We start from the raw sequence: 10,032 nt of genomic DNA on the forward strand, positions 1-10,032 counted from the left end.
GGGTCAGCAGTTAAGAGCACTTGCTGCTCTTGCAAGGACCAGAGTTCAGTTCCCAGCACCCAAGTCAGATAGCTCACAATCACTCTTCCAGGGGACCCAGCACCCTGCTCTGGCCCGAGAGTACCTGAACCCACCCACACAGTTAAAAACCTTTTTTAAAAAGAAGAAAGAGAAAAGGACCATTCTAAGGATGTCCAGCACCCAGGGATTCCTCGTACTCAAGCCTTCCTCTCCCTACTCATGGAATGGTATCAGCCTAACTCCCTTCCTACTTTTTGGGAGACACCGAGTCCTCCAACATAGTAGACTCTTCATCTCCTTCCAGCCCAAAGTGGTCCTTGCTTTTTTTCTGTAAGAAGAAGAGGGAAGAAGAGTTGAGGCAGTTAAGTATGAGGCCTAGACCTTGGGCCTGTTTCTAGAGGGCTGGCTGGGGGGGGGGGGGGAGCAGAGCCGAGGAGTGCACAGGCTGGGTGGCAGCACTCACCTTCTTAAGGATGATATCGATGTAGCCGGCAATGAGCTGTGCGATCTGCTCGCCTTCAGTCGTCTGTACTGAGTAGTACCCATCCTGATAGTCTCCAAAGTCCTACGGTGACAAGGTGGGGGGTGCGGGAGGGCTGAGCAAGAGACAAGACTCTACCCAGCGGGAAATGGAGGAGGAAAGGCTCCATGTCCACCTGATGAAGCGAATGCCCATGCCAACAGCCCTCCAGGAAGCCGGCCCACCTTTCTCCAACCACTGATTTCTTTACCTCCCTCCCTCGAGGGGACTTTCTTCTGAGTAGTGGCCTTTCTGCTACACAGTTTCAAATACAAGTCATTTAAAAATTCCCTTTTACCCTTCCCCAGAGGACACAATTGGGAGGACATCAGCATGTTCATTAAATGACCATACTTGAAGGTTGGCAAAAAGATCCAAAGTGGAAAAACAGCATCTATCATTTCTATTCCCATTATCTGGCACTCTATCAAGTTAGTATCAGTATTCAATTCATAACCTCAAAATTATAAAGCCAGAGGGAAAGAATTACCATAAATAGCCGGTGCTCAAGGAAGGGAGGCGTGTCTTTCCATTAGCATGTCCTCACACTCACATGTCCTCAGCTGGCTGCAGTATGTTCTGTCCACTTTACTCTTCTCTTCTTGATACTATATAGCCCTGGATGGCCCGCTAGTCACTAATTAGTCCAGGCTAGTCTCAAACTCATAGCAATCCCCTTGCCTCAGAGTGCTAAGTGCTGGGATTATACACACAACCATGCCCAACAGTGTGTGTGTGTGTGGGGGGGGTACCGGGCATGAACTCCTGTCTTGACAAATGCTAGGCAAGCATTTATCACTGAGCTTACAGCCCCACTGTGGTAGTTTGAATGAGATGCCCCTCTCCCACAGTTTCAGGCATTTGAACACTTGGCTGCGCTGTTTAGAGAGGCTTAGGAGGTGTGGCTTTCTAAAGAAAGTATGTCACTGGGGGCAGGCTTGGAGAATTCAAGACTCCAGCCATTGCTGGTTTGCGGCCCACTTCCTGCCTGTGGTTTAAGATATGGTCTCTCAGCTCACTGCTGCAGCAGGCACCGTGACTGTTTCTATGCATTTCCTAGCGATGATGGTGGGCTCCTCCTACCCCGCTGGAGCCATAAGCCCAAATAAAGCCTTCCTTCTGTAAGCTGCCTTTGTAATGCATTTCAGCACAGCAATAGGAAGATAAAGAACACTCTCCAAGCCTCTGCTGAATTTAAGGAGTGTATCCATCACCTGTTCCATTTATGCATCATCCACTCCCTGACTTTCTCTATCTGTTCTAACCTCCACTTCCCACAACAGTTCTTTTTTTCTGGAGTCCTAAAGGAGGGAGGAAAGACCTTTGTACTAGCTCTTCTTGGACGATCCCAAAGCCCTTCCTCACTGGAATCCCAACACCCACCAGAGTAAAGCTCTTGGGAGAGGCAGCCCAGCGTTTGATGTTGGTGAGGCTCCATTCCTGGATCACCTCCTTCGTCTTCTCATCCACACGCATCACACACTCCTTAGTGATGCCCAGCAGCCTGGGCACCAGTTTATTCTTCCCCTTCATCTTTTCCTGTGAGATAGAGGTTGCAGTTGGTGTCATAGGTTAGAGATCAAATGGGAGGCAAATGCTCAGATCAGCTCTGGACCACAGGGATGCTGAGGAGCCAGGAGGGCTAAACTACTGTGCTCATGAGCAGGCCCAGGACAAAGCTCTACTACAGAGGAATGTGCTGGGGAGAGGAGGAGGAGGAGGAGGTGATGGAGGACTGAGAAGAGGCAGGTTTTTACATGGTCAAAGCACAATTAAGAATCAGATTCCTGGGAACTGGTAGGAAAGACTGAGGACAGAGTCAGAGGAGTCTGGAGAGACAGGAAAGGGTAAGAGTTAGAAAGAAGGAAGACCCTAAGAAGGGGCCAGAACCCACCTTGACTAGGAAGAAGGAGACGCCGTAAGTCTTGAGGGAACGGGCCAGCTTCACATAGCGTACCTTAGCTTCAATCTCACTCATCTGCCCACAGTTCTTGTGCGCCTTCAAGTAGGAAACGGGGAAAAGTTAGCAGTCTGGGACAGTAGGATTGCAACGGAGGAGTCAAGCTAGGACGTTAGCTGTAACGACAGAGTATTATGGGCACACAGAAAGATTTAGGAATGCAAGAGACGAGGGGATGCAATGTGCACTGGCTAAGGAGCAGGAGCAGCGTGCGTGCGGAATAAAGCCAAGGAACTTGCAGACATTCTAGAGATGGTCTGGGGAGTTAAGAAGCAGGAGGACCCAGGACCGTCAGAGTTCACAAAGAGAAGGTCTTTGGGGCTGAGTATTCAGAGTGGGAAAAAAGATCACACAGTCATTCAGGTGCAATAGCCCAGGGATGTTCCTATCTGGCTTCCACCGTGCAGGCACCATTATCCCAGACAGACAACACAAGGACAATACTGAGTTGTGCCAGGCATGGTAACCCATAATCCCAATACTCAGGAGGCTGAGATAAGAAGATTGCTGTGTGTTTGAGGCCAGCCTGGGCTACAAAGTGAGACCCTGTCTCAAACAAAAAGCAAAACCAAAATGGAAATTCCATAGCAAAACTGGGGACGAACTGGGACTAAAATCCAAATCTGCTTTCTTGGCATAAGGCAGCGGGGAGAACAGCTTGGAGAGCAGAAGCAAGGTGAGCAGAGACGGAGAGGAGGTGGGGGCCACTTAGCCAGGAGAATCACGCAGCCAAGCTCCCAGGCCACCCAGACACTTTCCCCTACCCCATTCACCTGAAATATCTTCCGCTCTCCCTTCTGCTTCACATACTCCTTGGGCAGGAAGTCCTTCAGGCTACACCAGAAAAGGGAGCGTCAGCATGTGGTGGATAGCATCAGGGACATGGGGGCCATGAACTGTGGGCCTAGAGGTTTGAGGAAATGTCTAGGACAGTATCATCTCTGAGAGACTGAGGAAACTGGTCTGCACTGCCTTCTGAACTAGTGGGAACTCAGCATGAGCTCCTGAGTGACCTGTGCCTTCTTGGGGGGAGGGGGGGCAGGTTGAAGAAACTTAAATTGGCGGCCTTGTTTTCTAAGAAAGAGGGAGCCAAGAAGAGAGGAGACTCCTTAGAAGGATGGCCATGCACTTAGGAAACTCAGAAGGCCTTACTAAGGTCTTTGCATCTTGAGAAATAACAGTGAATGAAATTTGGGGAACCTTTTAATCTAATGTTCCCCACAAGGAAATGTTGTCCTATTTTACTTTGGCTAATATAGCAAATTCTTCAGAGAATCTAAAACAAACAAAAACAAGTTACAGGGGACAGGGCAGAGACACTGAACAGCATTCACACTCTGATGGGGCCAGTGAGGAGACAGTGGATGATTGTGGCTGAAGCATGATGACCTGTGGGTGTCAAATCCTCATACCTTGGAAGAGGAAAGAGGGGAGGAAGGCTTGGGATGCAGACCGGTCCACTGGGTCACAATGGCAGGGGGTTCCAAACCATGACAGGGTATGGGACGTGGGTCACTTACTCAAGGAAGCCAGCTTTGTGCTTCTGCTCATTGTGAGGTCCAAACTGGATCTGGCATTGGAAGCCTGCAAATTCACAGGCCTTGTCAAAGGAGACGGGGTGGGAGCCATTCAGGATGTCATCTCGTGCCTGGAGAACACAGAAGCAACCAATGTTGTATGGGTGCAGGGACAGCCCTGTTAATGTCTGCCCTGCCCCCATCTCACCCCATGCAGGTCTACTCCATACCTGCACGTAGAGAAGGTTCAGCTGTACAGGGTCCCGGGAATCCACATTCTGGTCTGAGTAGAAGAACTTTCTCCGCAGCAACAGTGTCTCGTGCTCCTCTACTCCCTGCTCCCTCAGGGTCCGCCCATGGTCCAGCCAGTTCACTGAAACACAGACAGCGCCTCAGCACCAACCCCGTAGTCCTCGTGCCGCCTAGTGCCTGGGTTTTCACTTCTTCACGCCTGCTTCCCTCATCAACATGTAAGTTCCATGACTCAGGGTAAGCACAGGATAAATGGCTACCCTCCCTTCCCCTCCCTTCTCAAAGACCCTTCTAGTTCTGCTTACACTCATCATCTGTGTGCAATTTCTGCTTCAGTTTCTCCATCTTCTTCTCATCTCGCAACAGGGTCTTGTCTTTTCTTAGGGTCCCGGTCCCCTCGTCCTTTTTCTCTTCCATCAGCTCTCGAACCAGTGAATATTCATCATGGTTGGTGATGCCTAGGGAAAGGGGATGGCTTGCTAACTCCTCAAGCAGAAAAGCCTTTTGACCGAGTTGGAACCTCCTGGCCCAGGCCTTTGCCCTCCCAATGACCCTTACCAATTCGGGCACAGATGGTCATGAGCATGTCAGTGACAGTCTTGGAGTCATCCACCATGATCGTCTTCACAGTTCCATCTAACATCCGGATCTTCAGGGGTCTCTGTTTCTTCCTGTACTCCATGGTGTCCTGTAGGAGCCGGGAAATGTAGTCAGGGCCTGTTTAAACTAGTTCCCTTCACACAGCCAAGGAGAAGGGAAGTGGATTACTGAAAGGAAGACTATGGGGCTCATCCAAAAGGAGTCCGACTGCCTGTATTTGAAAGTCACAAGGGCACGCTGGGGGTATGCTGGCCTGGTGCGTGCAAAGCCTGGGGTTGGGGGAAGGAACTGGTAATGAGGGAGGAAGAGAGAGGAGGGGCAGAGACCATTATAGTGTGGAAACTAGTGAGACATGGGGTAGAGGACGCAAGTGGTCACTGATGAAGACACTCACCCCATTTCGGAGCATGTAGTAGTCCAAAGCTTTCCCAGCCTCTAGCCATATACCTTTTTTGGGGTCATCATCTGACAGAAATAGCCCAAAGTCGCTGGCTAAAAGAGATGGTAGATCACCTTAGACTTATAAAAACGCCACTGTGGCCAAACAGTTACACCATTGTCTCTGTATATTATTTTCTCCCATGACCTTAGACTTAAACAGGAAAAGAAACACAGGAGCATAGGCCTGAGAGGTGAGGAGTCTTAGAACACAGTGGGGCCAAGAGCCGAGAATAAGGGATGGACGATTCCTGCCCCCACCACTGGGGTAGTCAGACTCACGAGGGCCAGCCACGGCCTCTGGGATCCGCTCACGAATCATGCGGCAGGCATCATACACCATGGTAGACGGCTCAAACTGCATCGTCTTCACCACGTTCCCAATGCTGATCTTCAGCGAAAGGGCAACCATGGCGACGGCTTCTGCTCTTCAGCCTGGCGTACCTGGCCCGTGGCGTCACAGCGTTAGAGTATACTCTCACTGGAGTCCCCCAGACAGTCCAGGGAGAGGACTTTCAGGGGACTCTCCACAAGAGAAAATAATAACATCGTTTGTCCTATTGAATAATTTCAAAGGTGAAAAACGCAAAGACGCTGCCATCAGACGGCTCAGCCTTGACCATTTGAGACATCCCCGAGAGGCTGCTCTCTGAGTACAACGGCTCCCTGAACTGCAGTGTGTCACCTGAGGACACCGTCCTGCCTGCAGCGCTGGAATTTGCGCCTCTCTGGCTCCCAGGGCCTCGGGCTCTCCTCTTTTCCCAACGCTGCCTCTGCTTGTTTTCCACTCTTCCTGGGTCAGTTTTTTTCCTTTTCTTTGTCTCCCATTCTGTCCTGGGATGTTCAGAGTGCTGCCCTGACCCATCATGTGACCTTCCCTCCCAGCTTTTGCCCTCTTCTTGGCAAAATGCAAAATCCCAGGGGCTCCCGAATCCTGCAAACAGTCTGTAGCTAGCGTTGTTGGGGAGACCTACTTCTGTCCCTGCTCTCTTCCAACCCGAATGGTCTATGCAGGGCCTCCCAATGAGCTGCGCAGTCAAGGTAGAACTATGATTCTGTCTACCGACCTCAGAAGTGACCCAGCCAACACTTCCTGAAGAGGAGAAAGTTTCAAGGCAAGCCAGACAAAGTGCCCAGACCATTAATCAGTTGTTGACCCTTCTAAGTGACCACGCTGACACTCCAGCCTTACCGCAGCTCTCTTACACTCTCCTTCATCAATCCTTCTCAGACTGTCCCCACCTTTCCCAGGTACCCAAACAACGCTTCCAGTGCAGCCTAGCATTTGCAAAGCCAACCCCCCCTTTCCTCTACCTTCCAGCCACCACTTGTCAGTGGGCTAAAGAGGCCACTATGAGCAGCAGATTGCATACAGGCAATCTCCAAGGAGGACAGGCCTGCCCAGCAGCTGATGATGTGAACCAATGTGGTATGTGACTGAGTGCCTCTGAACTAAGAGGGAAGGGACAGAAGGCAGCCTCCCATTCCCCACCTGGCAAACTGCTAGCCCAAGGGGGTAGGCAGGAGTAGGGAAAGACCGGGAAACAGGTGGGTATCACGATACAGAAGGCATTGGAGAACCAGGTAAGTTAGGAAAGGGTAGAGGATAAAGAGTTTGGGAAAGACGGAGCAGGAGAGTGGAGACATGATAGAAACCAGATACAGCTGTAGGAAATACCTGGGACAATGACTAGGAGAAAGTTTCTGACTACACACACAGTCCAGGACTGCAGAAAAGTGGTATAGCGTGCTCTCCATCTTTACCCAAACGAGAGGACCCGCCCAGGCCCTCGGTCCCAGCTCTGCCCTCTCCTCATTCCCAGGGAACCTTTCCCAGTAGTGGGACAGACCTGGCTGTCAGAGAAGCAGGAGTCCGAGGAACCGGAGCAGGACTGAAAGGACCCTTCAGCCTAAGCTGAGGCTGCATGCATGCCCCTCTGCCTCATTTCCTCCGGACATATGGATACCCACTTCTTCCTCTGGTAAGACCCTGATAAGAGAGTTGAGTCATGCCTGCCCTAACTTCCAGACGGTTCTAAGTAGTTATCCACACAATTAATTGAGAGTGAAGGGAAGTCAAGGAATTGGACACTGAGTTTGGACTAGTGGCAGACAAGATCCCTGGAAGTATGAGTAGAAGCTATCTGCTTCCTGTCCTGATCTGAGAACCCTGGCCCCCTTTTATCATGTTTTATGAACAGCGACAACACCCCCTCCATGTCCCCCTCCCAGAGAACTCCTCCTCCCTCAATACATTCCTGAGATGCATTCCAGAGGCGTTGGGCAATTGGAGGGGGGAGTGGAGGACAGGAGGTCAAAACCCAGCAAGGAATGGAATGCAAGTATACTAGGGCTAAGGAATTTGGGGGTACATGGAGAATATCATCAGTGTAGGTACCTACACGAGGGAACTAGAGAAAGATAGGGAGGTACAAAAGGGGACAAAAGGAGAGAGAGCTGAAGACAGAGTCAGAATGTAAGAGGGTTGGGGGAATAACACTCAGTCTGTTACCAAATTTGGCCTCTGAGTCCTCAACCGCTGGGAGGGGGAGGGGTTTGTGGGTGAGACTGACATATCCGGCCTCGGGCTGCTGGAGGCTCATTTAAGGCTGGACTGGGCAGCTGATGGGCTGGACCTGACTTCCTCCAACATAGGGTCTTCCTATCCATACATGCATACTCATTCTCCAGCAAGGCACCTTAGCCTACACACACACCTCTTTCCCACAAAACTACTTACGCTGTCTGTACATAGACCTTATCTCGGCCTCACAGCCCTACAAAAGATCTATCTTCTTGTAGGTACCACCCACCCGCCCACACAGCTTCTTCACCCATGCACCAGGCCCCCATGCCCAGGTTCCCAGCAGCTCTCCTTCCATATGCACACATTTCCCCTCTATGCATTCTGTGGAGGGCCTGTTGCGGGAAGGCCCTGGGCCAAACTTTCAGTGGCTGGAAACCAAGATGAGTAAGACCTAGACTTTGCTTTCTGTAGGTTGCCAGCCTTCCAGGTGGGTGGATAAGCTAAATACAGAGTTACAACAGAGGGCAGGATGTAAATAGAGCCAGAATGTGTATGCTCAGAAAAGGGATCCCTTTAGGTTAGGGAAGTGGGACCAAAAAGTATTCATGAAAGGTATCATTTGCAGTCAGGATTTTAAAAACATGAAGATAATGAAAAGCAATAGCAATGTGCCATTTATTGACTATATGTTAGTTGCACTGTATACATAATTTCAGTCAGTCCTTACAACAACCCTGCAAGGTAGGTGTCATCACTTCCATTTTTACAGATGAGGAAACCGAGGCTCAAGAATGTTAAATACTTTCCCAAAGTACTTGTCCAAATAGTAAGTTGTGAAGCCAAGATTCGAACCCAGGTCTCTCTGACTCCAAAGCCCAAGCTCTCTCCTTTAGGTCAGTCGAAGATGAGGCAAAGGTAGCATCCAGGCAGAGAGAATAGCATTAGCAAAGGTGGAGAGGCAGGAAATCGTGGAGGAACATTCAGGAAAGTGAGTAGGCAAGCTGGCTGAAGCGCAGGGTACCTGCAAGGGGTGGGGAAGTCAGGGTTAGGATGGGACGGCAAACGCTGAGCCAAGAGCAGAAGGAACTGAACTGCCCGGAGGGGAACAGGAGGTCAAGGAACTCTGAGCGGGGGCATCCCCAGAACTGGATTTTAGGGCAACTTTGGGGCCAGGTTAGGAGACTGTATTAGTAAAAGAGCTAATGAAGCCAGAGTTAAAGCTGTGTGGAGAGGAAGCTGCCATTCAGAGGAAAAGTAGAACAGACAGTAGAACCAATGAGCCTCAACTCCCAGAAACCTGAGCCCAAAGTCAGCCTCCTGTGACCAGTAGCCATTTGTTAACGAGACAGCTTCATTAAGTAATGCACCTAGGGAAGGGATGGGATTCGATTAGGATGGGAAGGTGGGATGAGCTGGGGGAAGAGGGACGGGATGTGATAGGATGTGTAGGTAGAGCAGATGGGTGGAGCTACTGACTACATCAGAAGGCCACTGGGGATGACAGGGGGAGGTGATGGTAGGAAAGAGACATGTGCTGAGCGACTGAACCAGATGGGGAAGGATGAGGAGGATTCCATGGATGGTGACTAAGCTGGGGAATGACAGAGTGAGGTCAGAGGCCAGGTCAGGCGTTTCAGAAGAGCTAGGGATGTGGTAAGTGGCTAAATTAGGCTGGGGCTGGGATAGAGAAGGGACACTGACAGTGTCTAAGTAATGCTGGAGTTGGGAGGAGGGCAGCATGGGGTAGAGCCAGTGGCTGAACCAGGTTGGGTAGGGGATAGCACTGTGGTCAGTGGCAGGGTCAAGCTGGCAGTGACATGGGAGTGTGGTCAGTGGCCTGGCTGGGCGTGGGATCAGTAAGACCCAGTTTCCTCTTTGGGTATCACTTCCTCTTTCCTGTTGGGGAGTGGGGGAAGGGGACCTACAGCTGGACCTAGAAGTTAAAGGAGACTCAGGAACTAGGGGGACACACAGCAAAAGCTGGGGGGAGGGTGTCAGCGGCTGACCAGGGGGTGTGCAGGTAGGAGAAAGTGCTTTATGATGATGGGAAAGCTCAGATTTGAGTGATGGGAACTAAAGCAGGATGTGTGGATGAAGAGATGGGGAAAGAGGATGGGAATGAACAGCTAAGATGGACAAGGAAAAGCTCAAGGCCAGGAAAGGATCTATAAGGAAGTATAAAGGGTGTGCAGTGTAG

At 50.7% G+C, this 10,032-nt stretch overlaps 1 protein-coding gene across 1 annotated transcript in view; it reads right to left on the reverse strand.

Moving 5' to 3' along the window:
• Positions 1-10,032, reverse strand: part of Tln1 (talin 1) — a 32,509-nt gene that overhangs the window by 21,019 nt on the left and 1,458 nt on the right. The window contains exons 2-12 of the mRNA XM_059254217.1: positions 5,591-5,752; positions 5,265-5,362; positions 4,829-4,958; positions 4,576-4,728; positions 4,249-4,391; positions 4,022-4,149; positions 3,275-3,335; positions 2,436-2,540; positions 1,925-2,080; positions 485-586; positions 273-349 (exon numbers count right to left, since the gene is read on the reverse strand). Coding sequence (XP_059110200.1) covers positions 273-349; positions 485-586; positions 1,925-2,080; positions 2,436-2,540; positions 3,275-3,335; positions 4,022-4,149; positions 4,249-4,391; positions 4,576-4,728; positions 4,829-4,958; positions 5,265-5,362; positions 5,591-5,720 — 1,283 coding nt within the window. The 5' untranslated portion in view covers positions 5,721-5,752. The remainder of the gene's footprint in view (positions 1-272; positions 350-484; positions 587-1,924; positions 2,081-2,435; positions 2,541-3,274; positions 3,336-4,021; positions 4,150-4,248; positions 4,392-4,575; positions 4,729-4,828; positions 4,959-5,264; positions 5,363-5,590; positions 5,753-10,032) is intronic.

Source organism: Peromyscus eremicus, chromosome 2, assembly GCF_949786415.1.
Source record: "Peromyscus eremicus chromosome 2, PerEre_H2_v1, whole genome shotgun sequence".
Classification (NCBI taxonomy): domain Eukaryota; kingdom Metazoa; phylum Chordata; class Mammalia; order Rodentia; family Cricetidae; genus Peromyscus; species Peromyscus eremicus.